General features: G+C 35.9%; 1 protein-coding gene and 2 long non-coding RNA genes across 11 annotated transcripts; 1 reads left to right on the top strand and 2 right to left on the bottom strand.

The window, feature by feature from the left end:
- Nucleotides 1-5696: 5696 nt before the first annotated feature.
- Nucleotides 5697-13929, bottom strand: LOC18447595 (weak chloroplast movement under blue light protein (DUF827)). 7 transcript variants are annotated; one of them, XM_020675553.2, is made up of 4 exons: nt 13401-13928; nt 9939-10062; nt 8061-8271; nt 5697-7780 (listed from the first exon to the last, which is right to left on the bottom strand). In XM_020675553.2, exons 3-4 carry the CDS (start codon nt 8229-8231, stop codon nt 5942-5944), a joined length of 2010 nt encoding a protein of 669 aa, XP_020531212.1. In that variant the 5' UTR covers nt 8232-8271; nt 9939-10062; nt 13401-13928; the 3' UTR covers nt 5697-5941. The 7 variants fall into 7 exon arrangements, with proteins under 7 accessions (XP_020531212.1, XP_020531211.1, XP_088705225.1 ...); XM_020675552.2 differs by having other exon boundaries at nt 9939-10067; nt 13401-13915; XM_088849099.1 differs by having other exon boundaries at nt 8061-8255; nt 9939-10067; nt 13401-13910.
- A 497-nt stretch (nt 13930-14426) lies between these two features.
- On the bottom strand, nt 14427-17509 carry LOC148780249 (uncharacterized). Of its 3 annotated transcripts, none has more exons than XR_016042218.1 (3): nt 17398-17509; nt 15021-16364; nt 14427-14932 (listed from the first exon to the last, which is right to left on the bottom strand). It is a non-coding gene; the product is annotated as an uncharacterized LOC148780249 (long non-coding RNA). The 3 variants fall into 3 exon arrangements; XR_016042220.1 differs by having other exon boundaries at nt 15068-16364; XR_016042219.1 differs by having other exon boundaries at nt 14427-15207; nt 16256-16364.
- A 4-nt stretch (nt 17510-17513) lies between these two features.
- LOC148780248 (uncharacterized) lies at nt 17514-25299 on the top strand. The gene is made up of 2 exons (XR_016042221.1): nt 17514-17966; nt 22493-25299. It is a non-coding gene; the product is annotated as an uncharacterized LOC148780248 (long non-coding RNA).
- The last annotated feature ends 1063 nt before the right edge of the window (nt 25300-26362 follow it).

The following is a 26362-nucleotide window of genomic DNA, read 5'->3' as shown; positions in this document are numbered from 1 at the left end:
GGGCCCATTATGTGCTTAAATAGGTGGTACACCCCACCTAGAGAAACATTCTATTTTGTGGAGATCAAGTTTTAAGCTTGAGATATAAGTTTGAGTTTGAGCCTTGAGGAAACTTTGATGATATTTTGGTATGCATGAGAATGATTGTGCACAAAATAAGAAAGAATAATATTATGATATATTAATTTTTTATTTGATTTAATTGATGAAAAAATGGTTTAAGAAGTAATGGATAATGATCTTACAGCTTCCATTTGATGTTGATGGCCCATCTATGGGATGAAGAGCTTAAATATGTCACCCACAAGTCACTTAAAATCAATAATGCATATTCGATCTTACATGAGTGGCAAGCCAAAGAAAATCTTAAGAAACCCTAGTCTTTATCAAACACTATAAAAAGATATTGTCGCTACTCAAAATCTCTACACCTTATCTTTCTATCTCTCTCTTAACTTACCAAAAGAGGCACGCCCCACTCTCTCATCTTTGAGATTTATGTCTCCCACATTGTGAAATAACCTAAGGGGTTTAAGCTATTAAGAGTTGTCATCTCTCTCAAGATCTCTTGTCTTTCTTTGGGCCTTAGACTTGTGGTAGAAAAGAAAATCATCTATCTCAAACTAAGTTGCTAAGGGGATTCACCTAGGGCTTGAGTTTTGTCATCAAAGGGATTCATGTTCCATTAGTGTAGCTTGTCCAAACTTACTTTCCCTGTTTTAATTGAAGGTTGACCATTAGATCCACCGTCATCGAGCGGTGGTGAATCGATGTGGCGTGTAAGAAGTATGGTAAAGGTAATCTCCGACACCCTCTTTTGTTTCTTCCATATTATATTTATTATATCTTTTATTTCCAAGCATAGGTTTCGTCTTTTCTTTTGTTAATGAAAATAGTGGTTTTTAATGGCTTCAAGTTCTTGAAATCCTATGGTATTCTTTTATTTTTATTTTCTTTGAAGTTGTTATATTGTAAAAAAACGTATTGTTAGTGATCTAGATCGTGAAGAGAAAAAAAAAGAATTGAAAAAGAAAGAAAAAATTATTATATACTATGGTTAGATCACATGTGTCTTTCTTTCAGTCATCTCATGTCGATTCTATCAGTATATAGGAAATAATTCAGGTCTGAAAGAGAATCGATGTTTTACTATAGTAAAATGGCATTTTGTTATAGTAAAAACGTCGTTTTGCTACAATAAAAACACCTATTTATTGATCGAAAGTGGTTTTTGGCCAGTTTTCGAATCGGATTGATCTGAAATTTGAAGCGTGTGTACATAAAAAATTAGTGAACCTTCTAAAAATATATAAAAAAATATTTTACATGAAAAAATTGACCAAAATACCCTTATAAAGTTTCGAGGGTATTTTGGTTATTTTTTTATATTTTTATACGTACGCCTTGATGAGAAAAATATATACCTAACATTTCAAGTAATTTTAATTTATAGAAAAAAATTAAAATTCAAATACGAAAAGAAGTCCTGACCGCCAAATCGACCCAGATTCAATCTGGGCCATTGGCTTTTACTGTAGCAGTCAGCTAGTAGGCGTACAAAATGACTCGAATCTTCTGGCAAATTAGGTTGCCGATCTTTTGGCAAAAAAATGGGTTTTCTTTTCGGTGACTAGAATCTTCAATAATGTAAAAGGTGCGGTTTGCATAAAGCCGAGGCTCTAAACAATCAAAATAAAACGCACCTTCAAAGAGTGTCGAGAAATGTGGTTTCAGCACTGGAAATCTATACGATAGCCTTATAATATATTTTCACCTTTAATTATAAAATTTAAAGCTTAAAAAAGAGTGTAGATCGAGCATATCTATGAAACCTTGAAAATTGAGAGTCCAAAAATACGTTACAAGATGTATTATTTTCAAAACTTAAAATCTATTTTTTTTTTCTCATTTCCATGCATCTTAATGCCGAGATGATCAATTTCAAGATATTTGGGCATCAAAACAACCACTTTTAGTTAAATTTTTGAGGGAAGCTCTAATTTGATTCTATATAAATTTTTTCCTAAATGTAAATGACTCTATGTATTCCCTCCATTGATGAATAAAAGTTTGTGAATATTTGTTATAAAAAAAAGACATTACTTATTCAAGTGGAAAGAGAAAATGGGGTACATAGGGCACGTGTTGGAGGCTATCGTTTTCCAACTTGTTAAAATATCTCAAATCATTGTATATAATTTTACCAAGCAACCCACCTTCTCTCTCTCTCTCTCTCTCTCTCTCTCTCTCTCTAATACGTATGCAGTCCTTTCTTGTCGCCCTCGTATGTTTGATTTTGTTGTGGACCCTTTTCTTGGTATGGAATAGTTAAGGAATGGGACTGATGTTTGAAATGTTCAAAGTTGGGGTGGCCCAGTCATCCCTTCAAGAAACCTATAGATATTGAGTTTTCATTTTTCTAAATATGAAGTTTCTATAAGGCTTAGATTATGTGGAAACAAAATAAAGCCCCATCTCTTCATATGGTTCTAACATCAATTTTCAACACTCACAATAAAATTTGAAACTAAAAAAATAGTGCAGATCTTGTCGCACTAACAACACTTATTTTTAAAGTGAAATACATGGTCTAGATAATAAGTTACAATATATATTATTTTTAAAGTGAAATACATGGTCTAGATAATAAGTTACAATATATATTATTTCTAAAGCTTAAAATCCAGAATTTTTTTTCACAACTATAGTATTCAATCCGAGATGATCGATATAAAAGTTTTCCGATACTTGAGTTGCAATTTCCGATAAATTATAAGGCGAGGATTTACTTGGATCCCTATTAAACCCTTTTTCCTTGTTAATATGTAACTTATCCTATATATATATATATACTGTCACTCTCTTAAGGTGCTTGTGTCGTGACGCCAGTGATAAGCGTGGTCCAAAGCAAGCAAGCCTGGGATACTCTCTTCCAAACCGGTGACTTTTTTAGATATGAGCGCACATTATTTTTTTTAATCCAATATGAGTACATGTTATGCTCCCGTTAGAGCATATTGTGCATGTAATAAAAACTTATTTGGGAGGATTTTTTCATTCCAACATTTTTGGGAACCACCTAAGAATCACTATATGATTATTTTAAAAAAAAAAAATTATTTTTTATTTTTTATGCTTAGATCTCTCCTTTCAAAAATTGGCCGGTCTCTATTTAATTTTGAGACATTATTTTTTTTAATATATAGAGTGTTCCATTCAAAAAGTTCTTTTCTTATGAGGTTAAACCAGTGTTCAAAGCCACGAATCGGGGACGAGACTTTGCCCAGGCTTGGGCTGAGTCCGAGCTACTTGGCTCGAGTCAAGTTGGGTCTTGGCCTGGCAAAAAAAATCCTAAAAAATAGGTAGAATATGTTTAAAGTAAAATTAAATCAAACATACCTAAATAAGGTTAAAACAGTAATGAAAAAATGATTTTTGAAAAAAAAAACAATTTGTAATAGGGGCTTTTTAAAAATAATCCAAAAAAAAAAGGAAAAATGTAAAAATAAGTATTCATGATAAAAATATTTTCCAATCCTTACCAAAATTATACAAAACATAAAAGAAATAAATAAAAAGTAATGATTGTGCGAGACCCTTCCACATCCATTGTATAGGACATCAAATGATCATCATTAAATTTAGCACAATCTCTAGAAAAGTTATGACATAGTGTGATTTGACTTTTCTAAAGATATGTGTCAAATTTAATGGTGATCCTTTAAGGTCCTACACATATGGGTATGAGAGGGTCTCGCAAGGTCATTTCTAATAAAAATAAATATTACAAATAAATTATTATTTTTAGACTTTTTATAAGTTTTATATATTTTTTTTAAATCCCCTAGTTGCCCATCCAACTCGAGGATACTTCGCCTCGTTAGAGTGGCAAAGTTACTCGAGCAAGTCTGAATTGGCTTGCCCAAGTTTTTTTTTATTGTTGGGATAAACTCTTGGTTGAAGGCACTGTTGGAATAATCGGACGATCTAATAGCGAATCACCCGATTAGATCGGAACTGACCACTAGCCGGTTCCAGTTTTGGGTGTTTTGGTGATCGACCAGTATTTAAAAAAAATAAAAAATATATATATAAATTTCTCCAAAATAATGAATTAGGTTTGTAATGCATTTTATAATATTCTTTATGTTACGGTAAAGATTAAAAATTATTTTGGTCATTAATACTCACTTTTATATTTTTTTCAAAAAAATTTAAAAATGCCCCTAGTCACAAATCGATCGGTTAAAATCTATTTTTTTTCATTAATTTTCAACTTCATTTGAATGAATTTTGTTTTAATTATTTTTTATATGCTTTCATATTTTATTTATTTATTTATTTCAACATTTTTTTTACCGCCCGAGACTTATCCGATTAGAATGGTTGAATCGACCAATTTACCGGTTAAGCCGGTTAAACCGCTTCCGGGCCCACGTCCCATGTCAAGTTAACCGTTCCGGCTAAAACTTTAAGGCATTACATCCCCAAAATTTGGGGTCCAAAAAGTACTATAAGCTTTACCTAGGGGAGTAAACGGATGGTATACTCCCATGAGAGAATATCTTTTGGCTTTAAATATATGGCAGTTGTTTTTGTTTTTTTGGGTAACTGGCAATTAATTGGATTTGATTTTATGGTAAGGCAACTTATACTAGGGCGTACAATTTATACCAGGTACTTACCTTAAACAATCAGAAACCAACATATCTGGGCTTAATGTCCAAAAAAGCCCAAATTTTTTAGTTATTGATCTCTTCAACATGTCCTTCAATCGGACAATTCCAAATATATATTTGTTAGAGGCCTTTAAAATAAGTACTTAAAACCAGTGCAGGAAAACTAGGAACGGCACCCAACCTGGGTCGGGCAGGTCCTGACCAGGCCAAAAAATTGTTAAAAAATAGAAAATACAAAAAATCTCTTAAAAGTATGACAATTATGTTTAAATTTATAGTTCAACATGAGGTTAAAATGTAGTGAAAAAATATGTTTTAAAAAATCAATATGTGACCGGGGGCATTTTAAAAATAATTCAAAAAAGAAGAGAAAATGTAAAAATAAGTATTTATACTCAAAACACTTTCCAATCTTTGTCAAAATGTTAAAAATCATAAAAAAAAGGTTACAAATCAATTTCTTAGTTTCGAATTTTTAATAATTATTTTTGAATTTTTCTGAAACCACTCGCTTTACCACCAAAATTGACTAATGGGCTAGATAACTTGGCTGGATCCGGTTCTACCGGGGCAGTTTTGCATATAGTGCTTAAAACATATTTCATAAAAAAAAGGGAAAATGAAAAAAAATAAAAAAAGTCGAAATAAAAACCACAGCGTGATGACTAACATATGGGGATGCTACCATCACAACCCCAGCCCCTTTTCAGATTTGAGGTTCGGAGCTTTAAAGTGACGACCTCACCAAAAAAATCGTTTTAATCTGTGACAAAATGACAAGAAATGGTTCAAACTGGGGGAGATTGGATTTATTTTTTATTTTGAAAAAAAAAAGACAAAAAAAAAAGAGAATCTTCCCTATATCAGGGGGTACTTGGACCCATCTGCTGATTTGAAACCGGCTCGGGCACTTTGGAGCTGGTTCAGTCGATTTGGCGATTTTTAAAACACTGCAATGCATGCAATGCATGGAAACTGACGGAGAAAGAGTATAATCCACCTAGCCAAAGACACGTATGACGATAACTCCTCTCATTAGATACACTTTCAATCAAAGGACCCAAGATTTTCACTCCATCACCTCTGCACCTCTTCTTGTTGCAGCACCATAACTGCAAATATACACAACCCCAAATCTCCAAACTCCAAAAATACAACATAAAAGAGAGAAAATAGAGAAAAAGGGAAAAAACGAAGAACAAAATACATGGATAAAGAACAGATATAATCATTCGAGCTTACAAACGCAAAAACACACCAAATCACCCTGCTTTCTCACCAGGAAGATAAGAAGGCGAACCCCCCTCCACTGGATTCTTCTTCCTATAAAATATCCCACTCAAACTAGGTAACATAGCCTTCTTCTTCTTCAAGCCCGAAGCCGACCTCTCCATTTTCCGATCATTTTCCCACTTTTCTGGCCATTGGGTCCTCTCCCCACCAGCTGGAATCCGACTTTCAGTCACTGGTACTCGAGGAATAGTCACCGGAATTTGAGTTTGGGGTGCTGGAAACTGACCCACATTCGCCGGTATTTGGGGTTTAGTGGCCGAAATTTGAGCAGCTTCAGCCTCCCTCCTCCTTTTGAGCTCTCCCTCAACCGCTCTCCTTGCTGCCTCAGCCATTTCAGCTCTCTTTGTCGCCTCTTTGATGGCAGCCCCAACTTCTTCAATTTCTTTTCGCACTCCTTCGAGCCTCTTCAAAGCCTCCTTCTCACTTGCCTTAACAGCCTCCACTTGAGCCTCGGCGGCTGCCACCTTCATATCAGCGAGCCTCTCAGCCTCCTCTGTCTTGTGCCCTAAAGATTCAAACTCCTCTTTTGAAAGCCTAATCTCAGCTCCCATGGCCTCAGATGTTGAGGCTCGAGAGGCCGAAGCCCTCTCAGAAAAAGCACTGATTTCTTCGTGGGCAGCAGCCTCAGCCCTTTTGGCTTCTTCTGCATCTACTAGGGCCTGTTGTAATTGGGCTTCTTTCTCGATTAGGGCAAGTTTACTGGCATCAGCCTCATTGCGCAAGTTCTCGGCACTAAGCCTTGAGGCCTCGGCCTCTGCCCGAGCCTCTTGGGTCTCAAGCTCCAGCTGCTTAAGGGCTGAGTCAAGCTCATCGCACCCACCCTTAGCCCTAGCCTCGCGCTCGGTCCATGCATTAAGCTCAGCCTTGGCCCTTTGAAGTTCCTCGTTAAGCCTAGCAGCGATCAATTCGAGTTCATTTTCTCTCTCTACAAGTTCCTTATGCTCTTTCTTTGTCCTCTCGAGCTCATGCTTCAAAGCTTCCACTGCAACTTCCATGGATTTCTCTTCATCAGCCACCTTTTGAAGTGTCTCTTTGGCCCCATCAAGCTCTGTTGTCACAAATCTCAGAGAATCCATTTCAGATGCCTTTGAAGCCTTTATCTCCTCATGTATTTTCTCGATTTCAGCATTCATGGCTGCTAGCTCGGCTGGATAATCATTTCCAGCGGGTTTTTCGCCAGAAGTTTTGTGTACATCGTCGATTTTCCGGCGAATCCCCTCTAATGCAAGCCTGGAAATTTCTGCACCTTCATCTTTAACGGCAATGAGATCATCGTGCTCCTTCCGAGCCTGCTCAGAGGCTTGCTTCACGTGCATCAATGACTCACTAGCATTGTTTATCTCTCTAGAAAGCTCACTTGCTCTAATGCTATTAATCTCGGAAGTGCGAAGAGCATCAGAAGCTTGTAGAAGAGCTGCTTGCTTTGCATCAGAGGAGGCAGCTATTTCCTGACGCATGAGCCTTAGGTCTTGCTTAGCTGAATCAAGCTCGGCCATGACTATTGTGTATTGCTCTCGAGCTTGGCTAAGCTCAAGCTGCCATGAAGCGTTTGGGCTAGTGGGTGTTCTTGGGGTGGAGGGTTCAGAGCGCTCAGCTTGTGTGATTGCTGCCTCTGCTGCTTTGAGGGCTGATTCTTTTGAAGAGTTTATGGATTTGAGCTGTTGGGTTAAGTCATCGATGGTTCTTTTGGCCTTTTCAAGCTCAGTTAGGGCTTGGGCTTTGACGGTTTCGGCATTTCTTAGGTGGTCCTTAAGCCGGTTTAGCTCCTTCTGGGCCATGTGGAGCTGGGTTTCCTTTGCCATGATGTTCTGTTCAATTTTTGAGAGGGAGATCAGGGTTAGAGGGAAAATCAAAGCTCTCTCTCTCTCTCTCTCTCTCTCTCTCTCTCTCTCTCTCTCTCGTGCATGCACACAGATGCACCTCAGATGCCAACATATGCAAGCATAGGATTTTGAATGCATCAACATGCACATATACGCGAGAGAGAGAGAACCCCCACCCAAAAACTAATGATGCCTTCATCATTTGATAAAAAGACCACATTTATTTTCCTAAAACTTCCCCTGGATTCACAGAATTTGTGGGTACCTCAAAGCCTGGGGGCTTCTGCCTCTTCTGAGCTGGTTTTTCAGCAGAGAAGGCTCCTTCACCAAATAAGGAGACAGCAGCTTTGACAGACTCAAAAGGTGCTCTTGTGTCAATCTCTCCCACCTCAGCTTTAGGAGAGTCTGTCGCATTTTGATGAGCTTTGACACCCATGCTGGTTTCCCTTGTGAGGAGATCCTAACCCAAATATCCGCTGTAAATGTCATGGACTGATTATGAGGGTCATGAATTCTCAATTTGACATAAACAATGAGATGCAAACTACGTATGGGGAAGCATGCCATTATCCAATGGACTTGCCAAACCCTAGTACTATTAGAGATATCATTATCCAACAAAATGATGGGTGATGACAGAGGGTGAGACCCATCAATTGGGTATGTCCTGTTCAGGGGGTCCCATACTCCATCAATGTTTCATCATTTTTTTGATGTTGATGACCGCAAATCCTGAAACTTCATTTTTACGAGTACATGATAATCCATTTGATTTTTCTATCACATATAAAAGAGTTGTTACTTAACATTCAAAAACTAATAAAAAGTTAACATTTTCAAAAAAAATAAAACACTAAAAAACTAATAATAAACAAAAAAAATTATTACTCATAGATGCGAGGTTGAAAATTCCAAAAGCAAAGCGTTAATTAAATAATGATACACTGAAGCCATATCTCTTCAATAGAAATAAAGCAGCAGCTTCCAGTCAAAGATACATGAAAGTTATCATAGTTATTTTCATAATTAGGTTACCATGTCGTACTTCGTCACTTCATCCAAATAAATGCGTGTAATAAACAGATTTCAATCATATGTAAATGCTCAATCTATACATTCCATTTCCCCTTGTAAAGTGTATACAACCCAAGTAGGGGTGTTTCAGTATTTTGAATGCATGTATTTTATGGGAAATTATACCTCACTTTTAGTTATTAAATAATGAGAATCACAAATAAGGTATGCCATAACAATAGAGTGGATGGACGTGCAAGGTCCAGTTTTTGGACAAAATTTCCCAAAGGTGAAATGGGCAATTCCTTTCAATCGAACTAAAACCCTGGACGGCTTAGTCGATTCAGTAATTTGCAGTCCAATTTCTATTATTTGTCAACTGTTACGACTAAGATTTTTAAAGAAACCTGCAATCCTTCAAGCACTTCCATTCATGTAACGAACTAGCAACATTCCCAAGCACACCCAGTGTTTCATCACCTCGCTTACCACACCAAATTGCACCATATAACCATAAAAATAATGAGAATGCTAATTTCAACTATTTTCTATGCTTTCAAATTCACTTCTACTAAAATTGGACAATGAAGCATTGAAGGAGCAAATAACATAGTAAACGCAAGGCCTGCACAAAGCTTGGCCTAACGGCACCTAAAAGTAATAAAAAAAAAACCTTAACTACACAAATTGATTCTTAAAAGGTTTAAAACTTTAAATACAGTGAGATTTTATTAAATATAAAACACCTCAATGCAATAGAGAAGAGTCACAACATATAAAACCCACCAACTTGAGGAAATAACAAGGCACTAGACATGCAATCTATCCCAATGGCATGCGGCAACAAGCACATAATCCTTCTATAATACCTCCAAGAAAAAACTTCAAATGTACCATATTTCCCATCAGGGTCTAGACTCCACAATATGGATCCCATGAAGTGTTAATAGCACCCTCTTTAGGGCACATCTCGAATCGAATGCTTAGAGAACCTCTACAGCCAACTGAGACAGTTCCTCGACAACACATACCAGTCCATTAATTTTCTTGGAAGAAATACCAGCCCATTAACCATAAATCATATTATCATATCAATAAAAGACAAATTTTGATATGTTGTTTCACTTACCCCTATCTAGTGACAGCAGAAATATTCCAGGACTTCTATCTCATGAACAAGCCAAAATGCCTTTTATCTGCATTTAATATCCCTTGGACCATGCTGTGCTTTCAAAGAAGAGGTGATCAACTACCTTTGCTAGGGAGAAAAGTCACATGAAACAGGGACACTATTAAAAAATATACAAATTGAAGAACAATAAAATAGTAGTAAATGACTAAATATAAACTAATGACTACTAGAAAAAAATAGTAATAAAGACATTATCTAGCCACCCAGCCACAAAAAAGAAAGCGCACCACTATTTATTACAGGAGCTGCAATAGTTCCTAATTTATCCAGTTTTGCTCCCTAGTCTTCCAGCCAACAAACCATAGGCCAAAAATGGTTAATATCTATGAATGTTTTAATTCCAACTGTCATGATTGCAATATTTCTTTGTACACCCTCTTAGCTAACATATACCCTTCTAGCAATATTGTTTGGGCTATAATCATGGCCCTCAAAACTCTAGTGCTCCTTAGCTACTATGTCTCCATATCGTGATCACTTGAGGGCTATTGTCCCTAACAAGACAGACTGACAAGCATATGATCAGAATGGACAGAGGGGATAATAAGGAAATAACTATTTCATCTTTTTCATTCTTCTCTCACATATGCAGTGTTACCTTGACAATCCATATATAGGCTGTTGTCACGTGTCGACACTTTGAGACACAAGCTCGACACATGATCTCATCTGTCGGCTGCCATCATCAATGTCAATACTTTAAATTCAACTGCCCTACAATTTTTCGCATATAATATTGGATCTCCAAATGGCATCACTTACTTTTTGCTTTGGCAAGTCCATGCTTTAACTCCCATGACTTGCAATACTCTCTCTCTCTCTCTCCTATTCTCTAGCAATAAAAAGGTAACCCCCTCTCTCTCTGTACTATTCTCTAGCAATTAAAAGGTAACCACTGCTAACACTGGGAATGGAACCCCACTCAACCTATACCACACCTTCACATGCTATGACATCACCATTACTTGTTGAATGGTAAGAAAGGGATAACTAAATTATATATGCTTAATGTAATTTTCATTAGTTGTAAAAAAATATGTTTGCAATGGGGTTCAAACTCTCAACGCCTTGCATTAAAAACAATCTACCACCTCTCCAAACGCTTAATTAATATTATAAAATGGAAATTATATAAGGGAAAAGTTTATATAAGGTTGAGGTCGTAAACAATCAGGCAACACTCATGTACTGGCAGCAATGGCTACATCAAGATTCAAGGCGAATGTCATCGAAATGAATGACTTTGCCAAACCACCAACTACCAACACACTGCCAAATCCTCACCAGCTACCCTCATAAGCAGTCAGGTTTAGTTTGAGGAGTGTATATGCCCGCCTGTTATAAATAATATATGCCATCACAATGATCATTACCCCTATACATATTCACCATCAACTAGTCATTTGGACTATCAAGACAAACAAAATCCACTAAATTGAGAAATCACAGTTCACAAAAGCATCACGTCCCAACTTCTCCCACCCTTACTACATACTGTCTAAACTTAGTGTAGTCCTACAACGCTGTCAACACATTCCATGCCCTCAAGGGCCCTCGAGGACTTGACATAACAGCAAACAAACTCCTTCTAAGCATGCAGTAGATGCCATTCTTGAGAATGCAACGGCAGCACTCACAGCATCAGAAATCAATACAAACCTGTGAAGTGACCTTTGAATCTTGGTCAAATCCCCACAAAGAACCCATTGATGGTTCTTAATTAGCCCCACTGAAGAATCCTTTGGGTTTCATTGCAAACAAAGGCCACTTCAATATCTTTTGGCACTCATCACTAATATATATCAAACAACAGGGGGCACGTAGTTCCCATGGTCAGGATCATATTGTTCTATCAAGAAGTGATCAAGTACACCAATATGTTACTTGCAACCAATTGTAGCTCATGGTAAGGGTTATTGCCAATGAAAGAAATATGAAAAATAGAAAATGGATCCTTGCAAGTCACTCGCATACAAATACCTACTAGCTGTCAAGTTCAACTTGTTACATAAGGCAATCGTCATTAAAAAGTCTTATTTGATGATGTCGTGCAAATATTAAAACATGATAAAGAATGGCAAAGCCATCAGGACCACCATGAATGTCTCTCATTGTGGCTATGGAATCTAAGAGCATGTTATTTATTGTCTCCCCACCCAACACTTCATTACGATGATGGCTCAAAACAAAAGACTATGTTCTTCCATTAACTGATCTCTGTAAAATTCTGGCACAGTTAACACATTATTGAGCGCATGCTATTTTGAAGAATGGTAGAAATAAGGACATTTAAAAAAAAAATTGTAGAAATAAGAAAGAGGAAATTACATCCTCATATTATGTGAAGTGCTTACGCATCATATCATGCAATATTTAAACCTGCCAAATAGTCTCAATACCCAACCATGTCTAACCTATGAACCCAAACAACTGGATAACTCTAATAGAAAAGGGGAAACGTGTCGCATAACCCAATTAATTCAAATAAGTCACATGACTTGTCTATTAAGCAGCTACCCAAGTCCATAAATTTTCATTCATGAATCATGACGAGCTCTGGAATTTCAAGAAACACAAAAGGTCAATGTAAACGCCCACCATCCTTCAGCGTTGAAAGTTTCGGAGTTTGGGCACTTGTTTTTAGATTTTAGCAAAACAGAAACCCTTGATCCCGAAAGTAGATATCGATATCTACAATGGAAACTTGGTTTCTAGAAATGCAAGCAGGCATGAACTGGTATGCCAATTCACACTTTGAAACATCACTGAAGATGAAAATGGACCTCATGAGACCTAAACTATCAATGCATATACCTCAATAACCAAACTTGAAGAACAAGTTCAGCTAACTCCAAGTATCCAAAATCTACATAAGAACGGTATGGTGTCCTGCCTATTCTGAAAGTCCAACAAAACGTCACATAATGCATGTATGTCTCCTGTGGAAATGATGAGGAGCCTTTTTTTCATCTTTTAAGCAATATGAACTGTTCAACTTTTTTCTCTTTCTTTTTGTTTTTTAGGCAAGTTGGGATTGTTCACCCAGAACAACGAATCCTTTGAACCGCACATCTGCAATATAAAATTTGAGGCTCTCAAATAACACTTTTTTTATTTAAGAACAGAAGTCCCTCACATGAAAACTACTGGAGAAAGGCAGACAAATACCACAAATACAACAAAACTAAAACCCGTGATCCATCAAGTTTCATCTCATCATACAATTTCCACAGTTTATTCCCAGTGCGTAAATAAAATTCATCATAAAACATCCAAAAACTCTGAATAGTAGAAAGTTCAAAATTTCGATAACCTGTTATTAAAATTGTTTATTATCAAGCAAGACACTTTCATTGTAAAATCTAAAACACAAATAGAAAAGGAAAAAGATAAACTTACATCAAATTTACACCTGAAATACTTCAAAAAAGCGTTCTTTCTATAAACTCTTCATCATATATATAAAATCCATCCATTCTGAGCCGCCATCATCTCCCAAAACCAGAAAAACTCTCCAAATAATACATCATCACAAAGCATCTGCAATACTTGATCAAATCGAGAAATTTCCCCAAAAAAATATGCAACCTCTGAATTTCAGATTCCAAAGCTATTAGAGCTTCTCAGGCCTCGTAAAAGCCATGAAAATACCGGTTTTGACACCCGTTGAAAACCGATAATCAGTTCAAATTCCACAACCAAACCAACGGCCCGTCCTATAGCTATGGAGGACTCCCCAAAAAATTGCAGAGAAGAAAACAGATACAAGAAAAATCTCTGTGATTCCAGGGTTTAAAAGAGAAAATTTAGGGTTTCCTAAAAGTTTGAAATGAGTTCCTAGGGTTTATATACAGGAGGACTGCCTCTGCAAAGAGCTGCCAAATGCGGGCAGTCCAGCTCAGCTTCCTCGCATCGTTCGAAAATGTCATTTAATTATAAAACACTAAACCAACCTTTATTTTTAGTAAAACACCCAAAAGTACGGGTGTGAATTGTATAAGGCCATCATCGGCCCCTTTAATTATAAAATTTAAAATTTTAAAATGGATCCCATGTTTATGCGGCCAAGCCGTATAAGTAGAAAATGCGGGCCTTTTAATAAATATGTTTTTGAGATGGATTTTAAGGTTTAATTTTTAAGGACATGTAATCTCTAACATGGAGATCATGAATATGAAAAAATAAATAAATTTTAAAGACTAAAAATAATAATTATAGTAAAAAAACATTTGAACTTTTAGTTTCTATTGTTTTTAGATGCAATACCAACTTGCATTCATCTTTAAAATGGATGCTTTACACTTTCAGGACTGTATATGTAGAAATGCAATCCAGCCCACATGAAACAATTTTCTTTTTAAAATTGGTACATAAAGAACATACCTATAAAAATTAGAAATTTTGAAAAGGAAAATTGTTTCATGCAGGTTGGACCGCATTTCTACAATATGTTGTCCAGAGGTATAAAGCGTTCATCTTAAAGATGGATGCGAACATATGGTCCATCTAAAAACAAGTGTAAATAACAATCTAAATGTTTTCCTAATATAATTATTATCTTTAGTTTACAAAAAAAAAAAGTCATATTCATGATCTCCATGTTAAAGATTGTATATTCTCTAAAAATTATGATCAATTTATATTTAAAAAATATATTTATTGACTAGCCCGCATTTCTACAATATGTGGGCTAGTTGTGTAACGACCCAAATTTTTCTGAGTTAGAGAAAAAGAAAAGACTTACATGACTGTCAAGAGAGAGAGAGGCAGTGCCGACTGTGAAGAGAGAGAGGAAGTACTGTGAAGAGAGAACGGCAGCCGATTGTGAAGAGAGAGGGGCAACGCCGTCTATGTAGAAAGAGAGCTATCGACATGCGTGTAATGGGTAACACCATGCGTGAATGCCGAGGGGAAACCTTTTTATGTTGTGCCTGCATGAGCACCACATGTCACTTGCATGAGCATGAGCATGAGCACCACATGATACTTGCATGAGCATGAGCACCACATGGCACTTACATATCATTTAGCCCTTGCATAAATGACACTTGTCACTTGCATGTTACCTCTCCTTTATGCTTATAAGTACCCCCACATCATCTCTCTCAAGAGTTTTGCATCTTCTCTCTCTCCCACGTTTCCCCCCCTTTAAACCCTTAGAAATTCCAGCTCTTTATGCCCACTGTTGAGAGGCTTGAAGAGTGAGCTGAAGGATTTGGGATCACCATTGGAGTACAAGGTAAGTAGATTATGCTATTATGTGTCCATAATATGAAGCATGATTCTTAAGCATGAAAGTTTGAGATTTAAGCATGAATTTCCATGAATTAAGCATGAATAAAGTGTGAATTTCCATGAATTAAGCATGAATGAAGCATGTATTAGGCTTGAAGTTAATCATCTATGTTTGTGTTATGTTTTTCCAGCAATTAGTTCTTGTTTGTATGATAAGTTGAGCATTGTTATCACTCTTGTGGATCCTGAAATTATGTGAATGATACTTGTGTGAGTCTAGTTTAAGATATAAAATGTTTCATGTTGTTATCTTGTATGGATTTGAAGTTATGGAGTGGTATTTGGAATATGTCATGATTGTACTATGATTTTTCAGGGAATTTACATGCTTTTGTAATGAGATTTTGACTGAACAAATGATATCCAATTGGCATCAAATCACCACCATTTGAAAGGTCTATGAGTTTACTTTGAGTTTGGTGTTTATGACTAGCTGAGATTCTTGATGGTTTGGAAGATATGCTTCATTTTGTGCATATATGTCAATGTTAGTATACTGTGATAATTTTTAGAAATGTTACTTTTGTCGTACTAAGAGTTTGACCAAGCAATTGAAGTCCAAATGACACAAAATTATAGCCATTTGAAAGAGACATGAGTCTACTGTGATTTTGATATTTCAACCCAATTCAAATTTTGTATGATTAGGAAGCTATGATCCAAATTGTGAGGCATGTCGCTCTTAGCAGATTCATTGAAATACCAAATTGTTGCCTCTGTTGCTATGGTTTTGGCTGATTAAATGAAGTCTTATTGCTCCTAAACCACTGCCATCATAAAGATCTGTATGTGTGCTTAAAGTTGCATGTTAGAATCATCTTGATATTCCCTCTAGATTGAGAGTTATGCCTTTGTTAAGAGGGTCAGGTCACTACTAGTAAAATGCAAAAACCCCTAAACTGATGTTTATGTTGTACCTAAGTGTGGACTGATCAAACAACTCTCAATTGACTCCATACCGCTTTTTGAACGAGAGATAGCTGTGTTTACTTCAATTGTGATATTATAACCAAGTTGCGATTCCTTGTAAACCAGATGCTATGCCCATTTTCTGTGAACCTGCCACACCTGAAATAGGGTTTATCATGAAACTGTGAATACTCTTAATTAGTGAATATCATGACACTGTGAATGCTCTGAATCAAATAATGCTTATAAGATGAGACATGTCAAGATGTAATATAAAACACTATGCAATGGGTGACCTATTGTATAGTGGTCAATATCACATCTACTCACACATTCACCGTATACCAACGGTTACATATCACCTCATGTGTACTCAGAAGTCACATATTCCAGTCAATGCAATATGCCCAAAGCATGCAGAGAAATTCCAGATCACGAGAGATATCACTATGTTAACAACCAGTTGTGCAATACACTCAAAGCACGTCAATAAATCACTTATCACAATCATATCATATCACATCACATCGTCACAATGCCAATGTTAGACGATGTAGACTCATTTATATTTTAAATGGCTGTGATTTTGTATCATTTGGACTTCAATTGCTTAGTCAAACTCTCAGTACAATAGAAGTAACATTTCTGAAAATTATCACAGTCTAATAACAGTGACATATATGCATAAAATGAAGCATATCTTTCAAACCACAAAGAATCTCAGCTAGTCATAAACACCAAACTCAAAGTAGATTCATAAACCTTTCAAATGATAGTAATTTGAGGCCAATTGGATATTATTTGTTCAGTCAAAATCTCATTACAAAAGCATGTAAATTCCCTGGAAAATCACAGTATAATCATGACACATTCCAAATACCACACCATAACTTCAAATCCATACAAAATAACAAGATGAAACCTTTTCTATCTTAAATTAGACTCATACAACCATCGTTCACAGAATTTTAGGATCCACAAGAGTGATAACAGTGCCCAACTTGTCATACAAACAAGACATAATTGCTGGAAAAATAGAACACAAACATACATGCTTAACTTCAAGCCTAATCCATGCTTCATTCATGCTTAATTCACACTTTATTCATGAAAATTCATGCTTAAATCTCATACTTTCATGCTTAAAAATCATGCTTCATATTATGAACACATAATAACATAATCTACTTACCTTGTGCGTCAATGGTAATCCAAAATCATTCACACAGCTCACTTTTCAAATCTCTCAACAGTGAGCACAAAGGGTTGGAATTTCTAAGGGTTTAAAGGGGGGAAAATTTAGGAGAGAGAGAAGATGCAAAACTCTTGAGAGGGAGGACGTGAGGGTACTTATAAGCATAAACGGGAGATAACATGCAAGTGACAAGTGTCATTCATGCAAGGGCTAAATGGCATGTAAGTGCCATGTGGCGCTCATGCTCATGCAAGTGACATGTGGTGCTTATGGTCATGCAAGTGTCATGTGGTGCTTATGCTCATGCTCATACTCATGCAAGTGTCATGTGGTGCTCTCGCAAGCACAACATAAAGAGGTTCCCTCCCCTGGCATTCACGCACAGCTTTACCCATTACACGTACGATGATAACTCTCTCTATACACAGACGGTACTGCCCCCTCTCTCTTCACAACCGGCGCTGCCCTTCTCTCTTCACAGCCGGTGTTGCCCCTCTCTCTTCACAGCCGGCACTGCCTGTCTCTTTTCACAGCCGGTGCTGCCTCTCTCTTTCTTCACAACCATTGTAAGTCTTTTCATTTTATCTGACTCAGAATTACAAGTCTCATAGAAACCGTTTGAAAATAGATAATCCATAGATGATGTATTACGAAATGCATTAATTGTCATGATTTGAAATATTTTTTACTTATACATAGATCTTGAAGTCGAGATGATTAATTTGAGGATTTTGTATCATCATGAGTTCCTTAGATGTGACTTACTTCTATAGCATAAAGTGGATGCTTTATATAAACTTTTTTCAAACAAATGAAAATAAATAATCGGTCTCAAAAGGGCTTGGGTCGACCAGCCAGTTTGGGTTCAAGACCTATTACAACAATCCAACCTGAACAAATTTAGGCATGGTTGGGTCCGGGTGACATCAAGCCAACTATATATTTCATCATCAAAACCTTTTCCCAATTAATTAGGATTAGCTTATATAATCAAATATTGAATTTATATTTTATATTATTTTATTTTATTAATATGTCAATCATTTTTACTTGGCTCTAACCCAAACCCATTAGGGTCCAATTGACTTAAATACAACTTACTTGGGTCTGACTTAGACTTAGTTGGATTGGGGTTGAGACTAACCCATGCCCACTTGTTAACAACCTTAACAAATGATTGGTAATAAATACACCAATGTTCCTAATGTCAAAAACTAATATAATGAGTGAAACTATGAAAAAGTGGTGGCAAAAGTAGCCTGGGCGGTGGTACTTGTGGGGCTAACAAGGGTAAAAGTAAAAGCCATGGTACGAGTTAACAAATGGTACTAGAATCATGAATTATTGCGGAATTGCCACTTAGCCCACATTTGAAGTCAATGAGAGTTAATGTCCATGGTCGACTTAGGGAAAGCGACATGAATGAGAAAGCTTTATTATCTCCCTCCAAAAATGGCAAAAATAGCCTTGTTTCAGTTGAGCTACCCAAAAGAAATACTCTGTCTCGCTCCAAAAATAGCAAAAATAGCCCTTCTTTTTTCAAATAAGGTAATCTTAAGGGTGGCAATGTTACACCCGTGACCCACGGGGACACTCAGACCTCGGATTCAGTTATGGGTCCACAATTTTGGACCCGAATATTATTTAAATCTGGTTTCGAGTTTAGGTCCCGGGCTAGCTATACCCGACCCATACTTGTAGTCATGACATATATGATGCAATCATGTGCAGGCACGCTTTAGGTGTTAATATTGTCACAATATTGGTAACATTTTAAAATATTATTGGCAAAAAAAATAAACTTATAGCCATAAGTTATATGATGGTTAAAAAGGGCAAAAAATAAAATAAGCTTATGGTCATATGGTGGCAATAGATCCGACTATACTTAGGATCCGATGGGTAGACCCAAGACCCGATAGGTTCGAATACAGGTTCAAAATTTGGACTTGAATAGTATTTGGATTCGGGTCCAGGTCCAATCGGACCCAACCCATTGCCACCCTAGCTGGGCAACCCGGAAGAAAGACTCTCTCTCCCCCTCTCCCTCTCTCTCTCTATTATATTACTGTTCTCCATATTAGGAATTTTTCTATCTCCAAGATGTAAATACACCTTATATCGAAAAGAAAAATGTATGCATTTGGTTGTGGATTGTATGAATGGAATTATATTCTCTGTCTCTCTATAAAAAAACAAAATGCATCCGAAAGTGTTATTTCTTGCTTTGCATGCCCTTGTGGGATCGGAAAAGGGGCAGGGATCGCGGTAGTAGCAACCCACACCCTAATCACCACGTTTAAAAATAGGTAAGGTTTTGTCTATCCCACTGAATTGCCTAAAATACACAAAAGCCTTTTGTAGAATGGTAACTGTTAATCATGGCTGACCTTATTACAAGGGCTTTTGATTTGGAGGATAGAGTTGGGGAACTGTTTGGTTGGTTGGTTATAGAAGGTGATTCACTTATGTGATAAACTCGTGTAATAAAATTTTTAGACCACTTTGGCAACTCAGACTGTTATGGTCACAGGTTACGGAGTTTATTGTTGTATGCTCGGTGAGTTTCAACTATGTCTATAGGGAAGCTAATGACGTTGTCTATAGAGAAGCCAATGAGGTTGTAGATAACTCGGCGAAGAGGGGTGTATCTATGGACTCGTTAATTGTTTCTTCTTATTTATTGTAATTTTGCGATGTAACTACCTTTTGATCTAATAAAATCAAGCACACTTGTCAAACAAAAAAAAATTGAAAAGTGGAAGTTGTTCTCTCATTTATGCCTAAATATAGCTACTATTGGACTCGGAAAAATAGTATTTCAGAAGTTTCTATTTGAGATTAGAAATCACCTATCTAAATTGGGAATCTGTGGGGCCTACCTATAGTTAGAACTATGAATTAGTCTAATTCCAATAGACTCATCTAGTTTTGTCAAATAACTGGGCGAGACTGACAGGCAACCAGACGAATTGAATTGCCCAATTGTCACACGTTTTACATTTTAAAATTTTATTTTTTCAATATTAAAATTAATATTTTCCTTTTTGTGCTTGATTCTCACACTGCAAAAATCAACCCAGTTTGTTAATCTGGATTGCTAGTTCACTGGCACAGACCTTAATCCATGCCAGACCTTAATCCAGAAGGCCAATTCTCCCAACCCATCCACTTTTTGAAACATTAGCAGACAATGACATTGTAAGTTTTCATGTGCAAAAGATCAAATCCCTAAATCATTTAGATTTGTAATTGAATGGCTAGCATTTCTTTGCATTGCAAAAGACAAATTTGCAGGCTTCGGGCTTGGTCAGTGGTGTATACCCTTATTGCTAATTTCTACCTTTGATGGTCAGGAGTAATTACGTTTTTTTTTAAAAAAAAAAAAAAAAAACTTATCATATAGTTTCCCTTTTGAAATTAATATTTAGTAGGCTTGAAGTAAATGCACATAATACTCTGATAGGGAAATCATGTTATGATACATATGATCGACTTTTGGCCTGGAAATGGAATTCTCTAGATGTAAATGTACCCCATCTTGGGTTACCAGAGGTTTTACTTTGTGCACGTTTGACACTGGTGTTTGAAAATCCATAGAAACATAAAATCTTGGCTCTTGAGAACCCAGGTTCAAGAGAGCTTGAGCTGAAAATACCTAATCTTGAGAGCCTGACTTGGAAGGATGCAGCCGGTTGAGAGACCTTTTTTTTTTTTGGTAAATCAGTGGGGAAAGAAAACCCCCTACCCATTCGCGATTAATAGAAGATAAAAAAAAATTGCAACACACTATTTACAACCCTACCATAGGGTAATTGGGCAACAACCCTACCATAGGGTAATTGCGCAACATTACGGAGTAAAAGAAACCAACTCCCTCCTCACCTTCCAAAGTCTTCATATTTTACCGATCGAAACATTCTTGCCCCTAATCAACTATCGCTTAAACTTGCTATAAAATCGGAATTTCGCTATAGCTTGGGAGAGCCCATAATGGCTTGGGCTATCATTCTACCAAGTTTAATAGGAGCATGTTTGAATGACAATTAACTTTACATATAATATAATATCTTATCTAATATTAATAGATTTTATTCACCAAAAAATATTAATATAATTTAGTTAATATTATTATCTCATTTGTCCGGTACATGTTGTATTATATATAATATTGTCTAATTATTTAACTTTTTAGATAAACGTATATATAGAACTATTCGTAAGTTTATTCAGATAACAATATGGTGGATACTAAAAAAAAAACAGATAATCATTTCCAGGTCAGGCCATAAAGGACCATATATCTCTCTATAGATTTAATTGCATTTCAGGTTTTGTAAAAATATTTACTGTGACCATGGGGTAAATAAAATTCAAAATGATATTTACATATGAACAAGAAAAACTAAAAGTGAGTTTCTTTGCGTACTATCAAAGTTTATAAATGGGTAATGCCCTATAATAAACCGTCCAAAACCCTACATAGCACATGTGACTACCTGCTGCCCTATTTCGTCATCTTTACTCTTTGTGCCTTTGTTTTAAGGGTACTGCCCTATTTCGTCTTACTCTTTGTGCCTTTGTTAACGAGTGTGGTTTGTGTAAGGTTGAGGCTCTAAACAATAAAAAATATGTATATTCAAAGAGCGTCGAAAAACATTGTTTTTGCATTAAAAATCTTTGTGACGGCCTAAAAATTTATTTTAATTCTAAAAATTAAAGTCTTTAAAATTAGTGTAGATCCAATAGATTTATAAACACTTAAAAATTTTGAAAAATGACGGTTCAAAACATGCAATACAAGGTGTACTATATCCAAGATTTGAAATCTATGTTTTCTCATTTCTATACATGATGAGACCAATATGATCGATTTGATGATTTTTAGGCATCGAAACAACCTCTTCTAGTGAATTTTTGGGGTGCACGTTAATATTATTGTTTAGGACCTCACCCTTATATGATCTTTGCTTTGTTAATTGTTGCTGTCAGTTCTCAATTTCAATAAAGAGTTGAAAGGGTTGGCCTTTAGCCTTGAGAGACCATAGATTTATATTTATATTTTGAGGATGTATTTTTTAAACTTTTGCAGAGGAGGAGGGTCAGAACGGTCAGCTTACGGCATAGGGTAGTAAAACAAGCATGTGATATGATTCGAATTTGAAAGTTTGGGGTAGTCTATTGTTTATTACTCAGTTTGAGATGCAGAAATAAAGCAAGATAGAGGTTTTGGGTGACAGGTATAAGAGATGGAAGAAAACAAGAAGTTCATAACTTCATATGAGAGAGAGCTGGGGAAAAAGTTAGGGGCGTATAAGGGTCTGTCGGGTCCTTGTGACGTAGATCTGGATCTAACTAGATCCTACTTGGACTTGGATTTGACCTGTCGAGTCTAGTGTTTGGGTCCAAACCCAGACATGGGTCAGGTTGACCTGTTGGCTCAGTGGGTTCGATCAACATTCCTATAGAATAATAACTAGACAATTTAAAGGCTCATGTAGAAGGAAGATAGAAGATAAAACTGATAGATTTCGAACAAACCATGGCTAAAGCAACAACGGGGGGCACTGGAGTCAACTTGATTCGGTCTTAATTTATCAGTCGAGTTTATGAAAATTGGGATGAGTTTATAATGAAATCTTGAAAATTGGTGAGACTTCACTGGTTTTCAAGGATTCCGTTTGTGTTGGAGATATATTGGCCAAGTTTTCAAGTACTCAAAGAAACAAATGTGACCAGAATTGGATTAGTTAGTAAACGAGACAGGGATTTGGTCTAGTCAAAGTTGGTCCAATAGCTGGTTGAACTAGATAGAGTATATATGTATAAAAAAAGAAATATATATATATAGAGAGAGTATAGAATAAGACTATTTACCTTTGATACAAGGTGGTCATGATAATCATGACCATTGGATGTGAAATTGAGTGGCTACAATTATTCCATTGATCAAGTTCAAAATTAAAAAGAAATTTTTTTGGACTTTGTGACACATCCAAGCTATCAAATTTGACATCAAATGGTTGTAAAGAATTGTGACCACCTTGTATCAGAGGTAATTGGTCTCATAATATAAAACACATAAAGTTTATTTTAAAAAGTCGTTCAACTTTGTTTAATTGGTCAAACAAATTAAACTATTTATTCCAACTGGTCAAAATCAATCAAACATTAATTTTGACTAGTTTCAATCAAACTCAATTTTTAATTTGATCCAAATAAATAAAGATACATTCGACTGGTAGAGTAGCCGGACGGAGTACATCGACTGGACAGACCGGTCCGGTTTCGATTGCGGGGTATACGACAACATGATGAATATAGACCAGATGTTCGAACAAAAGACAACATGATGAATAGAGATAATGCATGTCCTTCAAGAGTCGAGACTAAAGCAAGGGATGAGAGAGAGCAAGATGACTAAAACAAGGGATGAAACAGAGGAGAGATGTGTGGAAAAGCATAGGAAACAGAGACAGTGTATAGAGAGAGAGAGAAAGGGGATTAAGATTGAGAGAGTCTATGATGGAGACATTGGGATAGAAAAGATTGATATGGAAAGAAAGTATGATGGCACCTTTTTCAACTAAACAAAAGTAAGACAGCTCCAAGCGCCATTTGAATAGTTTCAATGAAAAATATATCAGAATACATTCAAATATTCGATAATAATATTTATCCATTTGGATGCACAAACTGCACCCATCCATAAATAGCCAAGCCCAACAATGAATATTGCATGATTAATAAATCCACTGAGAACCCCACTTAACATTAATTAGAAAATTTTCTACCTATCAATTATTTAGTGTATACATTGTGCTCCCGCTAGAGCATACTGTTCATCTACTCCTTTGGGCAGAAGACCTATTTGTGGACCTTTTTAGTCTAAAATTTTGGAATTTAACTATGAATCATAAGATGATTAATTCCAAAGAGAAAATTCAAATTTTAAGTTTTGTAACACCTAGACGTCATGCTAAAAAAATTGGACAGTCTCTATTAAATCTTGCGATGTTATTTTTTTGAGTACATATAGTGTGCAATTTGAAATTTTTATTTGACATTGGTCCATGAGTAGAAGAAGTTACTCTCCAGAACTTCGAATCCTAAAATTTTTCTGGTTCACCGGAAGGAGTAAATGGATAGTATGCTCCTACGGAAGTGTAAAATCATCTTCGCTTAATTATGTAAACAATCCTCTTCAAAAACAATATAATATCGAAATTGACCTTCACTTCGCACGCCAACGCTTGAGAGTAGATTGTGGGGCCATGACACCTGAACAAAACGTGTGGGACCCACCCAAATATTTATAAGGACTGTTGAGAGGAGATATTGGAATTTAATAAGGTTAATAAATGGGATCAGATAGAAATATTCATTAATTATTATTGTTTTCAGCCGACAATTGAATGAACGGTCATGATTGAATGATAGAAGTATTAAATAGGAGTTGTGAACCGTCCAACAAGTGGCGCACAAAAAGTTATGCAGCATATTTATTGGTAACATTCTGCGCTAGAAAAGATCGGAGACAAAAATGGCTCTGAAATTTTGGTGGTCCCTTGCTTTGCCATGTCGGGTTTGGAGTTTGGACCATGGCCTTATTCTCTCGATTGGACAGAGAACAGGCCGTCCAATGGCCTCATTAAAGGATGAGGTTTGTATAACATATCTCTAAATTTTGTCAAATTTGTAGTTCGAGGTGTCGGAAATCTGATGTTCGAAGTCTATGTAAATGATTATAATTAGGAAAAAGTTTATATAAGGATGCTACCTTATCATGTAGAACTACGGATGCCTCTCAAGAATCCATCGAAAAAAGTAGTTTTAATGTTGAAAAACCCCTTGATTGATCATCTTGGCATCGAGATGTATGACAATGAAAAATAAAAAGATTTTAAGTCTCATAAATAGTACATTTTACAACATATTATCTGCACCGTCTATTTTCAAGATTTTCATATGTTGATAGATCTACTTGATTTTAACCATTATTGAAATTTAAAATTTTATAATTAGATATAAAAATAGATTTTGAGATAATCTTAAGAATATTTACATCAAAATTATATGCCATGATAAAATTTAAAGGCGCACCTTACCTCTATACCTACAGATGCATCTGTATGCAAACTGCACCCTCCTAATTATAAATTTAGAATTCAACAAATAGTACAGATTGAGCAGATTTATAAACACGTACAAATATTGAAAATCGATGGTTCAGATGACTTGTTACACTATATGTTGTTTAAGACCTCTTTTTTTTTTTTTACATCAATACATCTCGAGGTTAAGATGATGAATTAGAAGATTTTTCCAACTTTGGGGCACTCTTTTCTACTGGATTTTTGAATTGCTCTAGTTAAAAAAAGGGACAAACTTATATAATATTGCAACCTATACCATAGAAGTAAAGTGCACATCAAAAATCTAGAAAAAATAGTGCCTTGAGTTGAAAAACCTTCAAATTGATCATCTCTACCTTGATATGTGTGGATATAATAATTTCAAATCTTAAAAGTAATGCATCTTGTAATAAGTTATCATAGTTGTCTATTTTCAAAATTCTCAATATTTTATAGATCGGCTTGTTCTATACCAATTTTTTGAATTTAAAATTTTATAATTAGGGTTGAACATCGATTCAAGCCGATTTTCGACATCAGAATTACTAACTCTCGGCAAAATTTAAAGATCCTCCTTACTCGTATAGTATAAAGTGAGCACCTTATAAAACCTCTCCCTTGGAAAAAAATTCTATTTCCACAAAGATGAGAGGGTGTCACATCCCAACATGCGTGTCACCTTGGTAGTTCAATAATTAGAGCGAGGAAGTTGCTTTCTTAGGCCATGTTTGGATGCATTAACTATGATGAATGATCTCTTGTTGGTTAGATAAAAATTTGATATTTTTTATGATGCATTTAGCATAAAATGGATAAATATACAAATT

Source organism: Amborella trichopoda, chromosome 10 (assembly GCF_054954075.1).
Source record: "Amborella trichopoda isolate Santa Cruz 75 chromosome 10, AtrichopodaSantaCruz75HAP2 v2.0, whole genome shotgun sequence".
Taxonomy (NCBI): Eukaryota; Viridiplantae; Streptophyta; class Magnoliopsida; order Amborellales; family Amborellaceae; genus Amborella; species Amborella trichopoda.
This window is presented reverse-complemented; position numbering and strand designations above follow the sequence as displayed.